General features: G+C 59.2%; 1 protein-coding gene across 1 annotated transcript in view; it reads right to left on the bottom strand.

Annotated features, from left to right (window-relative positions):
* Nucleotides 1-752: 752 nt before the first annotated feature.
* Nucleotides 753-19,769, bottom strand: part of ESYT3 (extended synaptotagmin 3) — a 65,194-nt gene continuing 46,177 nt past the window's right edge. Inside the window, exons 15-24 of the mRNA XM_029063267.2 lie at nt 17,359-17,427; nt 16,205-16,291; nt 13,921-14,070; nt 11,106-11,336; nt 10,948-11,039; nt 10,636-10,737; nt 6,834-6,968; nt 4,787-4,895; nt 3,030-3,079; nt 753-1,593 (exon numbers count right to left, since the gene is read on the bottom strand). Coding sequence (XP_028919100.1) covers nt 1,557-1,593; nt 3,030-3,079; nt 4,787-4,895; nt 6,834-6,968; nt 10,636-10,737; nt 10,948-11,039; nt 11,106-11,336; nt 13,921-14,070; nt 16,205-16,291; nt 17,359-17,427 — 1,062 coding nt within the window. The 3' untranslated portion in view covers nt 753-1,556. The remainder of the gene's footprint in view (nt 1,594-3,029; nt 3,080-4,786; nt 4,896-6,833; nt 6,969-10,635; nt 10,738-10,947; nt 11,040-11,105; nt 11,337-13,920; nt 14,071-16,204; nt 16,292-17,358; nt 17,428-19,769) is intronic.

The raw sequence follows: 19,769 nt of genomic DNA, 5'->3' as shown, positions 1-19,769 counted from the left end.
CCCACCGCCGTCCCCCATCCCCTTCCACCTGCAGACTCGGGAAAGCGCTCAATAAAGACCACCGATTGACAGATTCCCTAGCAGAACACCGCTCAGACAGTGTGGCCCAGTGGACAGAGTGGGGGGGCGGCGGGGCAGGACCCGTGGGTCCTCGTCGTAGCCCTCCGGGAGACCGTCACCTCTCCGGACCTCAGTTTCCCTCTCTGTTCAGTGGGGAGAAGGTCCCCGTGCTCCCTCCCTCTAGCCCCTGCAGCCCTGTGGGGGGCGGGGACTGTGCCCAACTCGATCATCATAATAAAAATATCGATAATAATTATGGTATTTGTTAAGTGCTTACTATGTGCCAGGCACTGTTCTAAGCGCGGGGGTAGATACAAGCTAGGCGGGTCGGACACCGTCCCTGTCCCCCGTGGGGCTCACAGTCTTCATCCCCATTTTACGGATGAGGGAACTGAGGCCCGAGGTCACACGGCAGACAGGCGGTGGAGCCGGGATTAGAACCCATGCCCTTCTGACCGCCAGGCCCGGGTTCTAGCCGCTAGGCCAGGGCGGCTCCACCCCAGCGCTCCGCACAGTGCGAGCGCGGAACCGATGCCGTCGTCAAGAGAGGACGGGACGGCTTAGACGCCCCGGCCCGGACCCGAAGCTCCCCAAGCTGAGTGGGTTCCGGCTGGGCCGGATCGCCACCCCTCACCAAGGACGGCGAATTGCTCCCACCCTCTGCGGACGATGGGCGGACCACCACCCCCCGCCCCCAGCCCCCCGCCTGGCTCTGACCAATAACCCAGGCGTCGAAATCCCAGGACGTCCGGTTTTACACAACCCACCGGAAGGCTGGGCTGACATTCTGTCAGCTCCAGGGAGGACTGTCCACCCATCTGGGGTCGTCCGCCTGTCCTGGGTCAGCTGTGGGCCCGTCCATCCGGGGTCGTCCGACTGTCCATCCGGGGCCAGCTGCGGGGCCGTCCGTCCGTCTGGGGTCAGCTGAGGGGGCCGTCCGGGGTCAACTCCGGGGTCGTCTGTCCATCGGGGTCGTCTGTCCATCCGGGGCCAGCCGCGGGCCTGTCCGTCCGGGGTCAGTTCCAGGGCCATCTCTCCATCCGGGGTCAGATCTGGGGTCATCTGTCCGTCTGGGGTCGGCTCCGGGGTCGTCCGTCCATCCGGGGTCAGCGGCAGGCCCATCCATCTGGGGTCAGCTCCGGGGTCACGTGTACATCAGGGGTCAGCTGTGGTTCTGTCCATCCAGGGTCATCTTTCTGGGCGGATCAGCCGCAGGCCCGTCCATCCGGGGTCATCTCCGCTATGTCTGGCCATCCGGGGCCGGCCGCAGGTCCGCCCTCCCGGGGTCAGCTCCGGGGTCGTCCGTCCATCCGGGGTCAGATCCGGGGTCGTCTGTCCGTCCGGGGTCAGCTTTGAGCCCGTCCAACTGGGGTCAGCCCCGGGGTCATCTGTCCATCTGAGGTCAGCTCGGGGGTCGTCTGTCTGCCCTGCGAGCCCTCCATCCGGGGTCGGCTGGGGGCCCACCCGTCCGGGGTCGTCCGTCCGTCCATCCGGGGTCAGCTGCGGGGTCGCCCATCCGGGGTCAGCTCCCACCTGCGTGGACAGACGGCCACCAGGGTCACATCGCCTGCGTGTCGGTGAGCAGCAGTCCACGCCCCGGTTCCAACGGGTTGTGGAGGGGGAGGTGGGAGGCCCCACCTCCTCCAAGAAGCCTTCCCCGATCACACCCTCTTTGCCCTATGCACTTGCCTCTGCGTCCTCTTGGGCTTCGGATATTTGCCCCACACCCAACCCTACGAGATGTACGCACGTATCATTAAATTATAGAGGATAAATTACTTATTTGATAATAACGTTGGTATCTGTTAAGCGCTCACTACGTGCCGAGCACTGTTCTAAGCGCTGGGGGAGATACAGGGGAATGAGGTTGTCCCACCTGAGGCTCACGGGGGAAGCGGCATGGCTCGGTGGAAAGAGCCCGGGCTTTGGAGTCAGAGGTCATAGGTTCGAATCCCCGCTCTACCACTTGTCAGCTGTGTGACTGTGGGCAAGTCATTTGACTTCTCTGGGCCTCATCTGTCAAATGGGGATGAAGACTGTGAGCCTGACGTGGGACAACCTGATGACCCCGTATCTCCCCCAGCGCTTAGAACAGTGCTCGGCACATAGTAAGCGCTTAACAGATACCAATATTATTATTATTATTAATCCCCATTTTACAGATGAGGGATCGGAGGCCCAGAGAAGTGAAGTGACTTGCCCACAGTCACACAGCTGACAAGTGGCAGAGCCGGGATTCGAAGCCATGACCTCTCACTCCCAACCCCGGGCTCTTGCCACTGAGCCACGCTGCTTCCCTGCATTTAGAGTAATGTCCGTCTTCCCCTCTAGACTGAAAGCTCACTGTGGGCAGGGGACGTGTTGACCAACTCTGTCATTTTGGACTCTCCCAAGCGCTTAGTCCAGTTCTCGCTACATTGTAGGGACTCGCTAAATACCGTTGATTCCTTCATTCGGTCGTATTTATTGAGTCCTTACTGTGTGCAGAGCACTGTACTAAACACTTGGGAGAGGACCATACAGCAATAAGCAGACACAATCCCCGCCTACAACGAGCTGACAGTCCAGAGGGGGAGACTCAGACATTAATATAAATAAATAAAATGACAGACCTGGACATACGTGGTGTGGGGCGCGACGGGGGGATATGAATGAAGGGAGCGAGTCGGGGCGATGCAGAAGGGAGCGGGAGAAGAGGGGAGGAGGGCGCAGTCAGGGAAGGCCTCCTGGAGGAGGTGGGCCTTCAGGAAGGCTTTGAGAGGGGAGAGTCGTCGTCTGAGGGATTTGAGGAGGGAGGGCGTTCCGGACCGGAGGCGGGACGTGGGCCGGGGGTCGGCGGTGAGATAGATTGGTTTGGGGAGGATGGGGACGGCCATGGGGGTGGCTACGGAATGGGAGCCCCTCTTCCACCCGCCCCCTGGGAATTCCAACCCCGGGAATTCCAGCTTCCCCATCCCGTCTGGACTCACCATCGCGTAAACCCTCTGATCAAATCTTCCCCGGAGAGATCAATCAGGACCTGCGGCAGGACAGAGCACGAGGCGGGAGCGGGGCCCGAAGGGGTGGACGGCACCCCGGACGTACGCTCGAGGGGGGCACCGGACACGGAACCTCTGACCCACCCACCTCTGCCCGGGCCTCGCGGGGCTCAGAACGTGCCCCCCTTGCTGATGGTCAGGGGACCGGTGAGACCCCCATTCCCTGGGGTCTGCGATTCCCTGCATCCTCTGGGGACGGGGACGGAGGCCCTCTTGGAATAGACCCCAGAGGGAAGCTGGAACGATTAGCAGGTCCGGAGGGGATCGGAAAATTCAAGCATAAAGGTCCATGCTGGGGCTTGGAGGGGAGGGGAGAGTCGGGGGGGGGGAGTGCGGGGTGGTCCTTGTGGGGTCACTCGAGGAGAGTCAGGGGTGTGGGATGGTCCGTGCTGGGTCAGTGGGGAGAGTCGGGGATGGAGAGGGGAGGGTTGGGGGGGTGGGATGGTCCGTGCTGGGTCACTTGGGGAGAGTCAGGGGTGTTGGATGGTCAGTAATAGGTCCCTGGGGAGAGTCAGGGATGGAGAAGGGAGAGTCGGGGGGTGGGATGGTCCGTGCTGGGGCACTGAAGAGAGTAAAGGGTGGAAAAGGGAGAGTCGGGGGGGTGGGTTGGTCCATGCTGGGTCAGTGGGGAGTGTCAGGGATGGAGAGGAGAGCCCTGGGGGGTGGGCTGGTCCCCGCAGGGTCATCTGGGGAGAGTCAGGGGGTGGGAGGGTCCCCGCAGGGTCATCTGGGGAGAGCCGAGGGTGTTGGATGGTCAGTAGTAGGTCCCTGGGGAGAGTCAGGGATGGAGAGGGGAGAGTCAGAGGGGTGGGATTGTCTTTGTTGGGTCACTGGGGGAGAGTCAGGGGTGTTGGACGGTCCGTGCGGGGTCACTGAAGAGAGTCAGGGGTGGAGAAGGGAGAGTCAGGGGTGGGGGATGGACAGTGCTGGGGCACTGGGGGAGAGTCAGGGAGGGAGAGAGGACGGGCAGGGAGGTTGGAGGGTCCAGGCTGGGGCACTGGGAAGAGTCAGGGAGGGAGAAGGGAGAGCCGGGGGGGTTGGACGGTCCACGCTGGGGCATCGGGGAGAGTCAGAGGTGTTGGATGGTCCGTGCTGGGTCACTGGGGGGAGTCAGGGTGGAGAAGGGAGAGTCGGGGGTGGGATGGACAGTGCTGGGTCATCGGGGGAGAGTCAGGGATGGACGGGGAGAGTCGGGGGGTTGGACGGTCCGTGTTGGGTCACTGGGGGGAGTCGGAGTGTGAGAAGATCGACCCTTGACCACGAGGGTGGGGTCCGGGAGAGTGACCGGTACCCGCCTCCTCCCACTTTCCTGTTGGAGAATCAAGGGCCGGGGGGGGGGGGGCCGCTGGGGAATGTCAGCCCCTGGATAACTGTGGTATTTGTTAAATGCTTACCGTGTGTCAACCGCTGTACTAAGCGCTGGGGTAGATACGAATTAAGCAGGTTGGACACAGTCTCCGTCCCACACGGGGCTCACAGTCTTAATCCCCGTTTTCCAGAGGAGGGAACCGCGGGCCCAGAGAAGTGAAGGGACTTGCCCAAGATGACCCAGCAGATAAGTGGCAGAGCCGGGTTTGGAACCCATGACCTCTGACTCCCAGGCCCGGGCTCGATCTACTAGACCACGCTGCTTCTCCACGGGGAAGCCCCCAGGCCGGCAGGGTGGCCGCCCCCAGCCCCAGCCTCACCTGCCCCAGGCTCTTTCCTCGGTAGGAGCCCCCGAACCTCCGGCTGTTCTTCACCGCGACGTCCAGCGAACGCCCCTTCGCCTCCTCCAGACCCACCGAGAACTCAAACCTGCGGGCGGGGAACGTGTCCGTTCAATAATGTTGGTATTTGTTAAGCGCTTACTATGTGCAGAGCACTGTTCTAAGCGCTGGGGGAGATCCAGGGTCATCGGGTCGTCCCACGTGAGGCTCACAGTTAATCCCCATTTGACAGATGAGGTCACTGAGGCCCAGAGAAGTGAAGTGACCCGCCCACGGTCACACAGCTGACGAGTGGCAGAGCCGGGAGTCGAACTCATGACCTCTGACTCCAAAGCCCGGGCTCTTTTCCACCGAGCCGCGCTGCTTCCGTTTATTGTTCTAGTGTCCTCTCCCAAGCGCTTAGCACAGTGCTCTGCACCCAGTAAGCGCTCAGTACGAACAACTGAATGAATGAACGGGTATCCATTTATTGTTATACTGTCCTCTCCCCAGCGCTTAGTACAGTGTGCTGCACATAGTAAGGGCTCAATCAATACGATTGAATGAGTGAACGAATATATATCCGTTTATTGTCATATTGTCCTCTCCCCAGCGCTTAGTACAGGGTGCTGCTCACAGTAAGTGCTCAATCAACACGATTAAATGAGTGAACGAATACGTGTCTGTTTATTGTTATAGTGTCCTCTCCCCAGTGCTTAGTACAGTGCTTTGCACGAAGTAAGTGCTCAGTACATGCAATTGAATGAATAGGTGTCTGTTTGTTATATTTTCCTCTCCCCAGGGCTTAGTACAGTGCTTTGCACACAGTAAGCGCTCAGTACATACGATTGAACAAATGAATGAATAGGAGTCTGTTTATTGCCCTCTCCCAAGCGCTTAGAACGGTGCTCTGCACACAGTAAGCACTCAATACATATGGATTGAATGAATGAATGCGCCTGTTTATTGTTATACTGTCCTCTCCCAAGCGTTTAGTACAGTGTGCTGCACACAGTAAGCGCTCAATAAATACAACTGACCGATCGATTGACAAAACAAATGACCGAGGGTCACCCAAACTCCCACCACAAAAAGGCTGCTGTTTCTATCATTCACTCATTCATTCATTCATTCGATTCTATTTATGGAGCACTTACTGGGCGCAGAGCACTGTACTGAGCGATTGGGAGGGCACACTGATAATAACTGTGATATCCGTACTAAGCGCTGGGGCGATTCCAGGCAAATCAGGTTGGACCCGGTCCCTGGCCCACACGGGGCTCCCAGTCTCCATCCCCATTTCCCAGATGAGGTCACCGAGGCCCAGAGAATAACAGTAATAATGATGCCGACTATGTGCCGAGCACTGTTCTAAGCGCTGCGGTAGACACGAGGTCATCAGGCTGTCCCACGTGGGGCTCACCGTCTTCAGCCCCATTTTTACAGACGAGGCCACGGAGGCCCAGAGAAGTGAAACGATAATAGTGTTGGTATATAGAAAAGCAGCGTGGCTCAGTGGAAAGGGCACGGGCTTTGGAGTCAGAGGTCATGAGTTCGAATCCCAGCCCGACCACCTGTCAGCTGTGTGACCGTGGGCAAGTCACTTTACTTCTCTGGGCCTCAGTGACCTCATCTGTCAAATGGGGATTAAGACTGTGAGCCCCACGTGGGACATCCTGATTCCCCTGCGTCTACCCCGGCGCTTAGAACGGTGCTCGGCACAGAGTAAGCGCTTAACAAATACCAACGTTATTATTATTTGTTAAGCGCTTACTACGTTCTGAGCCCCGGGGTAGACCCAGGGCCATCAGGTCGTCCCCCGTGAGGCTCGCGATCTTCGTCCCCATTTGACAGACGAGGGAACTGAGGCCCAGAGAAGTGAAGCGACTGGCCCACAGCTGCCAAGCGGCCGGGGATCCGAACCCATGACCTCTGACTCCCGGGCCCGGGCTCTTTCCACTGAGCCGCGCCGTTTCTCCTCCGAGAGAGCAACGAACGGGCACGGTCACCGTCCACGCCGAGCTCTGAGCCCTGGCCTCGCACGTACCTCTCGTCGTACTGGGGGTTGAGGGTCTTCCTCCTGACGGACGTGCGCTTCCGACCGGCCCAGCCCCTGTCGGGCAGCAGGTAGACCCGGACGTAGGCGTCGGCCCCGCCGTCGCGGCCGCGGGGGAGCAGGTTCCTGGGGGCGGGGGGGGACCGAGACGGGGTGCTGGGGGGGGACGGCCCACTCCACGGGGGGCTCGGGTGGACCCTGGGTTCGAGGGGCCGAGCCACAGTGGCCACCTAGATCCCGAACCCCACCCTCTGCACTCCCCTCCAACCTCTTCTTTGTGAATAATGTTGGTATTTGTTAAGCGCTTACTAGGTGCCGAGCACTGTTCTAAGCGCCGGGGGAGATACGGGGTCATCGGGTTGTCCCCCGTGAGGCTCCCAGTTAGTCCCCATTTTACAGATGAGGTCCCTGAGGCCCAGAGAAGTGACCTGCCCACAGTCACCCAGCTGACGAGTGGCCGAGCCGGGAGTCGAGTGGAAAGAGCCCGGGCTTCGGAGTCAGAGGTCATGGGTTCGACTCCCGGCTCTGCCACTGGTCAGCTGGGTGACTGTGGGCGAGTCACTTCACTTCTCTGGGCCTCAGTTCCCTCGTCTGTAAAATGGGGATTAACTGGGAGCCTCACGTGGGACGACCCGACGACCCCGTATCTACCCCGGCGCTTAGAACGGTGCTCGGCACATAGTGAGCGCTTAACAAATACCGACATTATTATGACCTCTGACTTCGAAGCCCGGGCTCTTTCCGCACTTTCATTCAATTCAAAGGTATTGACTGAGCGCTTACTGAATGCGCAGCACTGTACTAAGCGCTCGGGAGGGGACAATACAACACTAAATAGACACATTGGTGGCTCTGTGGAAAGAGCCCGGACTTGGGCGTCAGAGGTCATGGGTTCGAATTCCGGCTCGGCCACTTGTCAGCTGGGTGACTGCGGGCAAGTCACTTCACCTTTCTGAGCCTCAGTTCCCTCAACCGTAAAATGGGGATGAAGACCGTGAGCCCCGCGTGGGACAACGTGATTACCCTGCGTCTCCCCCAGCGCTTAGAACAGTGCTCTGCACATAGTAAGCGCTTATCAAATGCCAACGTTCCCTGCCCACGAGGAGCTCGCGGTCAAGCCGGGCGGGGAGACTGACGTGAATAGAAGAAAAGAGGGAGGTGGACGTAAGCGGCGCGGGGCTGGGGAGGGGGGATGAAGAAAGGGAGCGAGTGAGGGAGTCGCAGAAGGGAGCGGGAGAAGAGGAGAGGAGGGCGCAGGCGGGGAAGGCCTCTTGGAGGAGGGGGCCGGGGGATGGGGCGCTTGGAAGCCACGACCGAGGAGCTTTCGTTCGATGCCGAGGTGGATGGGCAACTACGGGGGGTTTTTAGAGGAGGGGGATGACACGTCCCCAACGTTGTTGTGGAAAAATGATGCGGGGAACAGAATCTAATAATAATGACGTTGGTATCTGTTAAGCGCTTACTACGTGCCGAGCACTGTTCTAAGCGCTGGGGTAGACACGGGGGAATCAGGTTGTCCCACGTGGGGCTCACGGTCTTCATCCCCATTTTACAGATGAGGTCACTGAGGCCCGGAGAAGTGAAGTGACTCGCCCACAGTCACCCAGCTGACAAGTGGCAGAGCTGGGATTCGAACTCATGACCTCTGACTCCAAAGCTCTGACTCTTTCCACTGAGCCACGCTGCTTCTCGTGACTGGAGTGGGGAGAAACAGGAACCTGGAAGGTCAGCAAGGAGGGTGAAGCAAGCAGCGTGACGTAGCGACTGGAGCACAGGCCTCGGAGTCACAAGGTCATGGGTTCTAATCATCATGATAATGTTGGTATCTGTTAAGCGCTTACTACGTGCCGAGCACTGTTCTAAGCGCTGGGGTAGACACAGGGGAATCAGGTTGTCCCTCATGAGGCTCACAGTCTTCATCCCCATTTTCCAGATGAGGGAACTGAGGCCCAGAGAAGTTAAGTGACTTGCCCACGGTCACCCAGCTGACAAGGGGCAGAGCCGGGATCCGAACCCATGACCTCTGACTCCCGGGCCCGGGCTCTTTCCACTGAGCCACGCTGCTTCTCTAATCCCGGCTCCGTCACTGTCTGCTGTGGAAAAGTGCGCTAGTCACCTCACTTCACTGGGCCTCGGTGCCCTCATCTGTAAAATGGAGACTATTAATACTAATGTTGGGATTTGTTAAGCGCTGACTATGTGCCGAGCACCGTGCTAAGCGCTGGGGGAGATACAGGGTCATCGGGTTGTCCCACGTGAGGCTCACAATCTTAATCCCCATTTTACTATTAATAATAATAATGTTGGCATTTGTTAAGCGCTTACTATGTGCAGAGCGCTGTTCTAAGCGCTGGGGGAGATTCAGGGGAATGAGGTTGTCCCACGTGAGGCTCACAGTTAATCCCCCTTTGACAGATGAGGGAACTGAGGCCCAGAGAAGTGAAGTGACTTGCCCACGGTCACACAGCTGACGAGTGGCAGATCAGGGATTCGAACCCATGACCCCTGACCCCCCCCAAGCCCGGGCTCTTGCCACTGAGCCACGCTGCCTGAACCCCATGTGGGACGGGGACTGTGTCGACCGATTCGCTTTGTATCCACCACAGCTCTTAGTACAGTGCCTGACACATAGTAAACACGGCTTAGTGGAAAGAGCACAGGTTTGGGAGTCAGAGGATGTGGGTTCTAATCCCGCCTCCACCACGTGTCTGCTGTGTGACCTTGGGTAAGTCACTTCACTTCCTCTGTCCCTCAGTGACCTCATCTGGAAAACGGGGATTAAGACGGTGAGCCCCACATGGGACAACCTGATTCCCCCGTGTCTCCCCCAGCGCTTAGAACAGTGCTCGGCACGTAGTAAGCGCTTAACAAATCCCAACATTATTATCATTATTATTATTAGGAAGGACGGTAGCGGTGTCTACGGCGATGGGAAAGGCGGGGGAGGCCGGGGTTTGGGCGGGAAGACGAGGAGCTCGGTTTTGGACCTGGGAAGCTTGAGGCGACGGGAGGACGACCAAGTAGAGGGGCCTCGAAGGCGGGAGGAGATGCGAGACCGCAGAGAGGGAGAGACGGCGGGGCCGGAGAGGGAGATTTGGGGATCGTCCGCGGAGAGGTGGGGGTCGAAGCCGTGGGGGCGGACGAGTTCTCCGAGGGAGCGGGTGGAGACGGAGACCAGAAGGGGACCCGGCACTGAGCCTCGAGGGACCCCCACGGCGAGGGGGCGGGAGGAGGAGGAGGAGGAGGAGGAGGAGGAGCCCGCCGAGGAGACGGAGAATGAAAACCGGGAGAGGACAGTGTCTCCCCCTGTAATAATGAAAATATGATAGTAATCATTATTATCGTATCTGCTAAGCACTTACTCTGTGCCAGGCGCCGTACTAAGCGCTGAGGTGGATACAAGCGAACGGGAGCGGGCCCGGTCCCTGTCCCACGTGGGGCTCACGGTCTCGATCCCCATTTTCCAGTCGAGGTCACCGAGGCCCAGCGAAGTGAAGCGACTTGCCCGGGGTCCCAGGGCAGACGGGCGGCAGAGCCGGGATTAGAACCCATGACCTTCTGACCCCCAGGCCCGGGCTCTACCCGCGACGCCACGCTGTGGACCGTAAGCTCCCCGTGGGCGCAGGATGTGTCTGCTTACTGTTCTCTTGTCCTCTCCCAGGTGCTTAGTACAGTGCCCCGCACCCAAGCCGGGCTCCGGAAATACCAACGGATAAACGATCCCCCCCCCCCCCGTGGCGGGTTTGTCTCCTGGCGCCGATCGCAGTGCTCCGCACAGGACGGGTGCTCTCACCTGCAGCCGCAGACCAGCACGACGAGGCAGCGTCGGAGAGGGGCGTAGCGGACGGACAGCTGCACCTCGCCCAGGGTGGCCCCGCTGGGGAGGTCCGGCGGGCTGGGGGGGGAGAGGGGAGGGACGGACGCGCGGCGGCCTCGGTGACCCCTGGACCCGCCCTTTCCCCCGTCCCCCCAACGCCCCAGCCCTCTTTCTTCCCTCCCCGCCGTCCCGCACCCCTAGCCGAGGGGGCCAGAGACCCCCCCACCCCTCCGCGTCCACCACGGGGGCCGGGAGGCCTCGCCCGTGTGCCGGCCACGTGGCGCCTACCGGTCGTCGAGGTCGCCGTCGCTCAGCTCGAAGCAGGAGGAGCCGAGGGAGCCGAGGGAGCCGAGGCCCGGGTCCGAGGGGAGCGGGGCCCCGGCCGGGGGCGCCCCGGGAGGCCGAGGGGGACGGGGGGACTTGAGCGGTCGCGGGGGGCAGGGCACGGCCAGGAACCGGGGCGGGGGGCTTTGGTCCGCCGGGCCCGCCGCGGCCTCCCGGCTGGGCCTTCGGGCCTCCTCGGCCGCGGCCGGGGCCGCGGGGGTCTCGGGGGGCGGGCGGGCCCGGTCCTCGGGGTCCCGGCCGCCCCCCGACCCCTCGAGCGGCACGGGGCCTTCCTTCAGGGCTTCCGGGCCGGTGTAGGGGCTCCCCGGCTCCCGTTCCTCCGTCTGCAAGAGCTGGGGGACGCCCCCGGCCCACGCGACACGGCCGGTCAGAGACCCCCCCCGCCCTCGGAGACCCCCGCCTCGCCCCAGGCCTCGGCCTCCCCTCCGCCCCGCACGGCCTCCCGGCTCCCTCCGCCGCCAGGGACACCGATGATCACCGTAATAACCGTTGAGCGCTCACTAGGTGCCAACCACTGTTCTAAGCCCTGGGGTGGATACCCGATTTGCTTGTAATGATAATAATTGTGGTATCTGTTAAGCGCTTACTGTGTGCCAGGTACTATAATGATAATAATAATGCTGGTGTCTGTTAAGCGCTTCCTATTTGCAGAGCACCGTTCTAAGCGCTGGGGGAGACACAGGGTCATCAGGTGGTCCCCCGTGGGGCTCCCGGTCTTCATGCCCATTTTCCAGATGAGGGACCTGAGGCCCAGAGAAGTGAAGTGACTAAGGTCACGCAGCAGACAAGTGGCGGAGTCGGGGTTGGAGACTCTTGGCAGTCAGAGGTCGTGGGTTCTAATCCCGACTCCGCCACTTGTCTGCTGCGTGACCTTGGGCAAGTCAACTTCACTTCTCTGGGCCTCAGTGACCTCATCTGGAAAATGGGGGTTAAAAATGTGAAGCCCACGTGCGACAATCCGATCACCCTGTATCTCCCCCGGCGCTTAGAACAGTGCTCGGCACATAGTGAGCGCTTAACAAATACCGTGATTATTATTATTATTAGTAGAACCCCCCGCCTTCAGACTCCGAGGTCCGGGCTTTAGCCACTGGGCCACAGTGCTCCTCCTTAATTGCCAGCTGTGTGACCTTGGGCAAGTCCCTTCACTTCTCTGTGCCTCAGTTTCCTCATCTGTAAAATGGGGATTAAGACTGTGAGCCCCAGGTGGGACAACCGGATCACCTCGGATCAAAACCCAGCGCTTAAAACAGTGCTCGGCACGTAGTAAGTGCTTAACAAGTACCGACATTATTATTATTATTATTGATGAAGATAATGGTATTTGTTAAGCACTTACTACGTGCAAAGCACCGTCCTAAGCGCTGGGTGTCCGTTCTCAGGGCGGAGGGAGGTCTACCCTTGGTGGGCAGGGGAGGGGGCTGGGCATCCATTTTCGGGAGGGGGAAAGGAGGGTGGTGAGGGGATAGTGGGAGCCCGCTGTGGGCGGGAATCATCTCTCTTCCTTGCTATACCGTCCTCTCCCAAGCGCTCAGTACAGTGCTCTGCACTCAGTAGAGAGAAGCAGCTTGGTTTAGTGGCAAGAACCCGGGCTTGGGAGTCAGAGGACATGGGTTTTAATCCCGGCTCCGCAACATGTCTGCTCTGTGACCTTAGGCAAGCTACTTAATAATAATGATGATGACGATGGCATGTGTTAAGCGCTTACTACGGGCCGAGCACTGTTCTAAGCGCCGCAGTAATAACAGTAATAATGATGGCATTTGTTAAGCGCTTACTAGGGGCCGAGCACTGTTCTAAGCGCCGGAGTAATAACGGTAATAATGATGGCATTTGTTAAGCGCTTACTAGGGGTCGAGCACTGTTCTAAGCGCCGGAGTAATAACGGTACTAATGATGGCATTTGTTAAGCGCTTACTAGGTGCCGAGCACTGTTCTAAGCGCCGGAGTAATAACGGTACTAATGATGGCATTTGTTAAGCGCTTACTACGTGCCGAGCACTGTTCTAAGCGCCGCAGTAATAATAGTAATAATGATGGCATTTGTTAAGCGCTTACTAGGGGCCGAGCACTGTTCTAAGCGCCGGAGTAATAACGGTACTAATGATGGCATTTGTTAAGCGCTTACTAGGTGCCGAGCACTGTTCTAAGCGCCGGAGTAATAACGGTACTAATGATGGCATTTGTTAAGCGCTTACTAGGTGCCGAGCACTGTTCTAAGCGCCGGAGTAATAACGGTACTAATGATGGCATTTGTTAAGCGCTTACTACGTGCCGAGCACTGTTCTAAGCGCCGGAGTAATAATAGTGATGACGATGGCATTTGTTAAGCGCTTACTAGGGGTCGAGCACTGTTCTAAGCGCCGGAGTAATAACGATACTAATGATGGCATTTGTTAAGCGCTTTCTAGGTGCCGAGCACTGTTCTAAGCGCCGGAGTAATAACAGTGATGACGATGGCATTTGTAAAGCGCTTACTAGGTGCCGAGCACTGTTCTAAGCACCGGGGGGAATACGAGGTCATCACGTTGTCCCCCGTGGGGCTCACGGTCTTCATCCCCATTTTCCAGATGAGGTCACTGAGGCCCAGAGAAGCGAAGCGACTTGCCCCAAGTCCCACAGCAGACGAGTGGCGGAGCCGGGATTAGAACCCACGCCCTCTGCCTCCCAAGCCCGGGCTCTTTCCACCTAGGCCGCGCTGCCCGCGCCTCGGTTCCCTCATCTGACAAATGGGGAAGACCGGGAGCCTCACGTGGCATCACCTCCTTACCCCGTATCTACCCCAGCGCTTAGAACAGTGGCCCATGAGAAGCGCTTAAGCCACACCAGAATTAGTATTCTCATTCCAGGAAGCGCTCAGTAAGTAGGACCGAAGGAACGGAGGGATGGAGGAGCGGGGAGGGGTGGCGGACTCACTCTGACGACGAGCTTCATGGTGAGGAGGCTGTCGAGGCCGGAGTGGGCCAGCTGGAACCGCTCCTCGAAGGCCGAGTCCGGCTGGGCGAGGACGGGGGCCAGGGCCACCTCCAGGACCCCCAGGGCGCAGTCCTGCTCGTCGTCCACCACCTGCCCGACGACCCCCGACCCCCGGGATCATCCTCACGGCTCCCTCCGGCCCGGCCTCACCCCGACCCGGGCCTCCGTCTCCCCACCCGAACGGGCTTCTGTCTCCCCTGAGCCCGTTGTCGGGCCGGGATAACCGTTATAATGTAGGTATTGGTTAAGCGCTTACTTTGTGCGGAGCACCGGTCTAAGCGCTGGGGGAGACACGGGGGCATCAGGTCATCCCACGTGAGGCTCCCGGTTCATCCCCATTTGACAGATGAGGTCACTGAGGCCCGGAGAAGTGAAGCGACTCGCCCGCGGTCACACGGCTGACGGGTGGCAGAGCCGGGAGTCGATGTGGCCCAGTTGGCGCTCAGTACAGCGCTCGGCACCCAGTAAGCGCTCGATAAATACGGCCGAATGAACCGATGAACGATGAGGGGAGCCCACCCACCTAGGGCGGGGCCGAGGGGCTGATGATAATAATAGTTAGGGCATCTGCTCATTCATTCAATAGTATTTATTGAGCGCCTACTACGTGCAGAGCACTGGACTAAGCGCTTGGAACGGACAGTTGGGCAACAGATAGAGACCATCCCTGCCCGATGACGGGCTCACGGTCTAATTGATTTCTTAAGCGCTTACTATGTGCCAGGCACCGTCCACCCTCTGCTCCTCCCCTTCCCCCCAGCTCAGCACTGTGCTCATTCAATAGTATTTATTGAGCGCTCACTATGTGCAGAGCACCGTACTAAGCGCTTGGAATGAACAAGTCGGCAACAGAGAGAGACGGTCCCTGCCGTTTGACGGGCGCACGGTCTGATCGGGGGCTCGCTCATTAGTATATATTATTTATTCCCCTATTTATTTTGTTAATGAGGTGTCCATCCCCTTCATTCTATTTATCGTGATTCTGTTGTCTCGTTTTTGGTTTGTTCTGTTCAGCTTCGCCCGTTACGACCGTGAGCCCATCGCTGGGCAGGGATCATCGCTCTCTGATGCCGAACTGTCCATTCCAAGCGCTTAGCACAGTGCTCTGCACACGGTAAGCGCTCAATAAATACGACTGAATGTAAGAATGACTACTAAGCGCTGGGTGGAGACAAGCAAAGCGGGTTGGACGCAGTCCCTGTCCCACGTGGGGCATAGAGATGCCGCGTGGATCAGGGGCAAGAGCCCGGGCTTGGGAGTCAGAGGTCATGGGTTCGAATCCCGGCTCCGCCGCTTGTCAGCTGGGTGACTGTGGGCAAGTCACTTCGCTTCTCTGTGCCTCAGTGACCCCATCTGTCAAATGGGGATGAAGACTGGGAGCCCACGTGGGACAGCCTGATCACCCTGTATCCTTCCCGGCGCTTAGAACAGTGCTTGGCACATAGTAAGCGCTTAACGGATGCCATTAGTTATGGGGATCCACGTCTCCATCCCCATTTCCCAGAGGAGGGAACTGAGGTCCAGAGAAGTGAAGCGACTTGTCCAAGATCCCACAGCAGACGAGCGGCGGAGCCGGGATTAGAACCCACGACCTTCTGACTCCCAGGCCCAGGACTCTTGCCACTAGGCCCCGCCGCTTCTACGTGCTCAACACGCCGCTTGACTGTTGTAGCCGCTTGTCTGTTGCGTGACCTTAGGCGAGTCACTTCACTTCTCTGGGCCTCAGTTCCCTCATCTGGAAAATGGGGATGAAGACCGTGACCCCCCCCCCCCCCGAGGGGGACAGGAACTGTGTCCGCCCTGATTAGTCTGTATCTCCCCCCAGGGCTTAGAACAATGATTGGCACATAGTAAGCGCTTAACAAGTACCATTATTATTATTATTTTTATTACATGCTTCCCCCCTCTTCTTTATGGTACTTGTTAAGCGCTTACTATGTGCCAAGCACCGTACTAAGCACTGGGGAAGATCCAGGCTAATTGGATCCCCACGTGGGGCTCCCGGTCTTAATCCCCCTTTTATGGGTGAGGAAACTGAGGCCCAGGGTAGTGAAGTGACGCGCTCGAGGTCACACCGCAGACAAGTGGCGGAGCAGGGATTAGAACTCAGGTCCCGGGGATTCCCGGGCCCGGGCTCTATCCACCGGGCGACCCAGCCTCAATTCTCCGCACCCCCCCCGCTCCACCCCCACCAAGTCTCCGCCCTCCCCCCTCCGCCCGCCACCTTCAGATGGAGCTGTTCGGCCGCCACGCTGCCCACGAAGAAGGTGAACACTTGGTTCCACACGGGGTCCTTGCTGTTGGCGCAGGTCTGGGGGATCGGGAGAGAAACCGGACCACCCGCTCTCGATTATCGGCCACGTGGATCATCCGCCGCGCGGATCATCCGCGGTGCCCGCGTCCTGGTTCTCTCGCCCCCCTACGCCTCCCCAGGCCATTGGGGCGGGGGCTCTGGCGCTCGTCCACATCCAAGATGACCCCGCCAAGGAGAGGGAGAGGGGCGGGAGGAGGACGGGGAGAGGATGACAGATGGGGAGGTGGAGAGATGGGGAGATGGAGGGATGCAGAGATGGAGAGGTGGAAGGATGCAGAGATGGGGGGCTGGAGGGATGCAGAGATGGAGGGATGGAAGGATGCAGAGATGGACATACGGGGGGCTGGAGGGATGCAGAGATGGAGAGATGGAAAGATGCAGAGATGGGGAGATGGAGGGTTGGAGGGATGCAGAGATGGAGGGATGGGGGGCTGGAGGGATGCAGAGATGGAGAGAGGAAGGATGCAGAGATGGAGAGATGGACGGATGGAGAGATGCAGAGATGGAAGGATGCAGAGATGGAGAGATGGGGGGCTGGAGGGATGCAGAGATGGAGAGATGGAAGGATGCAGAGATGGGGAGATGGAGGGATGCAGGGACGCAGAGATGGAGAGATGGAAGGATGCAGAGATGGACATATGGGGGGCTGGAAGGATGCAGAGATGGAGAGATGGGGGGCTGGAGGGATGCGGAGATGGAAGGACGCAGAGATGGAGAGATGGAGGGATGGAGAGATGGAGAGATGGAAGGATGCAGAGATGGAGAGATGGGGGGCTGGAGGGATGCGGAGATGGAGGGATGGAGGGATGCAGAGATGGAGGGACGGAGAGATGGAGGGGTAAGGGAATGGAGAGGCAGAGAATAACAATAATAATAATGATGGTATTTGTTAAGCGTTTACTATGTGCGAAGCACTGTTCTAAAGTGACCTGGGGAGATGGGATGGAGGGATGGGGAAGAGGCCAATCCGGCGGGCTGACCGGAGTCGGAGTTCCGGTCCCGTGGGGGGCCCCGGCCGGTCCGCCTCTCCTCCCCCGGCCCCCCGGCCCTCCCCTCCGCCATACCTTGCTCTTGACAATCTTCCTGCCCACCGACAGCTTCACGTAGGCCGACGGGTCCTTGTCCACCCGGGCCTGCGGACGTGATAATGACGTCGGTATTCGTTAAGCGCTTACTATGTGCCGAGCGCTGTTCTAAGCGCTGGGGGAGATGCAGGGTCATCAGGCTGTCCCACGTGAGGCTCGCGGTCTTCATCCCCGTTTTACATTTGAGGCGACCGAGGCCCCGAGAAGGGAAGCGACTTGTCCAAAGTCACCCAGCGGACAGGGAGCGGAGCTGGGATTAGAACCCATGACCTCTGACTCCTAAACCCGGGCTCCTTCCACTGAGCCCCGCCGCTGGGGTCAGGGCCGGGGGCGCGGAGGCCGGGGAGGCCGGGAGACCCTTCCCCAGAGGCAGAGCCGACCCAGCTGTCCATGAGGGGTGGGAGGGTGGTCTCTGACCCGGCCCCACCTCGACCTTTTCCCTGGCCTCCCTCTCCCCCCATTCATTCTGCCAGGTGGCAGAGGCGGGATTAGAACCCATGACCTCTGACTCCCAAGCCCGGGCTCTTTCCACTGAGCCACGCTGCTTGTCTAAGGTGAGTACTCCTGAAACCCCCCTCCTCCAGGGGCCTGCCCTGATTCACCCCCAGCATCCCTAATCCCATTCATTCATTATTCATTCTTTCAATCATATTTATTGAGGATTACCGAGTGCAGAGCACTGTACTAAACACTCGAGAGAGTCCTCCTCCTGAAACCTGCCTCCTCCAGGAGCCTGCCCCGATTAACTGTATATATCTTTATACAGATATATATTTATTTTGTTTAATGAGATGTACATCACCCTGATTCTATTTAGTTGCCATTGTTTTTATGAGATGTTCTTCCCCCGACTCTATCTATCGCCATCGTTCTCGTCCGCCCGTCTCCCCCGATCGGACCGTGAGCCCGTCAGAGGGCGGGGACCGTCTCTATCCGTTGCCGACTTGTCCATTCCAAGCGCTTAGTCCAGTGCTCTGCACATTGTAAGCGCTCAATAAATACTAATGAATGAAGGAATGAATAATTTTGGTATTTGCTAAGCGCTTACTATGTGCCAATCACTGTTCTAAGCGCTGAGGGAGATACAAGGTGATCCGGTTGTCCCACGTGGGGTTCACAGCCTTCAACCCCATTTGACAGATGAGGGAACTGAGGCCCAGAGAAGTGAAGTGACTCGGCCAAAGTCACACAGCAGACGAGCGGCGGAGCCGGGATTAGAACCCTCGACCTCTGACTCCCAAGCCCGGCTCTTTCCACTGAGCCGCGGCCGCTTCTCAACTGTCTTCTCCAAACTATGTGCAAAGCACCGTTCTAAGCGCTGGGGGGATTCGGGGTCATCAGATTGTCCCAGGTGGGGCTCACAGTTTTAATCCCCATTTTACAGATGAGGGACAGAGAAGTTAAGTGGCCTGCCCAAAGTCACACGGCTGGCAAGCGGCAGAGCCGGGATTAGAACCCACGACCTCTGACTGCCAAGCCCGGGCTCTTGCCACTGAGCCACGCTGCTTCTCAACACCCCTAACGCTAACCTGCTTTCCCCGCCTTCACCGCTTCCTGAAACGCATCTCCTCCAGGAAGCCTGCCTGGACCTATTTCCATGATCCAGACCTTCCTAGTTTCCATCTGCTCCCTCGGTCTCGGCCCTGGCCTTTCGTCCTGGACCGTGGGCTACCGTCCTGGGCTCTGGGCTACCGTCCTGGGCTCTGGGCCACCGTCCTGGGCTCTGGGCGACCGTCCTGGGCTCTGGGCGACCGTCCTGGGCTCTGGGCCACCGTCCTGGGCTCTGGGCGACCGTCCTGGGCTCTGGGCGACCGTCCTGGGCTCTGGGCCACCATCCTGGGCTCTGGGCTACCGACCTTGGCTCTGGGCTACCGTCCTTGGTCTCTGGGCTACCGTCCTGGGCTCTGGGCCACCGTCCTGGGCTCTGGGCTACCGTCCTGGACTGTGGGCTACCGTCCTGGGCTCTGGGCGACCGTCCTGGGCTCTGGGCTACCGTCCTGGGCTCTGGGCTACCGTCCCGGGCTCTGGGCTACCGTCCCGGGCTCTGGGCGACCGTCCCGGGCTCTGGGCGACCGTCCCGGACTGTGGGCTACCCTCCCGGGCTGTGGGCTACCGTCCTTGGCCTCCGGGCTACCGTCCCGGGCTCTGGGCGACCGTCTTGGGCTCTGGGCGACCGTCTTGGGCTCTGGGCTACCGTCCTGGGCTCTCAGTCTACATCTTCCCCTTCTTTTATCTCCAGGCGGCCGGCGAGCACAGCGCTCTGCACAGCACCCGGCATCCGGACCCATGACGGGCCCCCTGACATCGAACCAGCACCCCGCCCGGCATTCTGATTCTCTCATTCGATCGTAGTCACCGAGCACTTACTGAGCGCAGGGCACTGTACTAAG

This window comes from Ornithorhynchus anatinus, chromosome 1 (assembly GCF_004115215.2).
Source record: "Ornithorhynchus anatinus isolate Pmale09 chromosome 1, mOrnAna1.pri.v4, whole genome shotgun sequence".
NCBI classification, from domain to species: domain Eukaryota; kingdom Metazoa; phylum Chordata; class Mammalia; order Monotremata; family Ornithorhynchidae; genus Ornithorhynchus; species Ornithorhynchus anatinus.
Note: the sequence above shows the minus strand (reverse complement) of the source record. Positions and strands in the feature narration are given on the sequence as shown.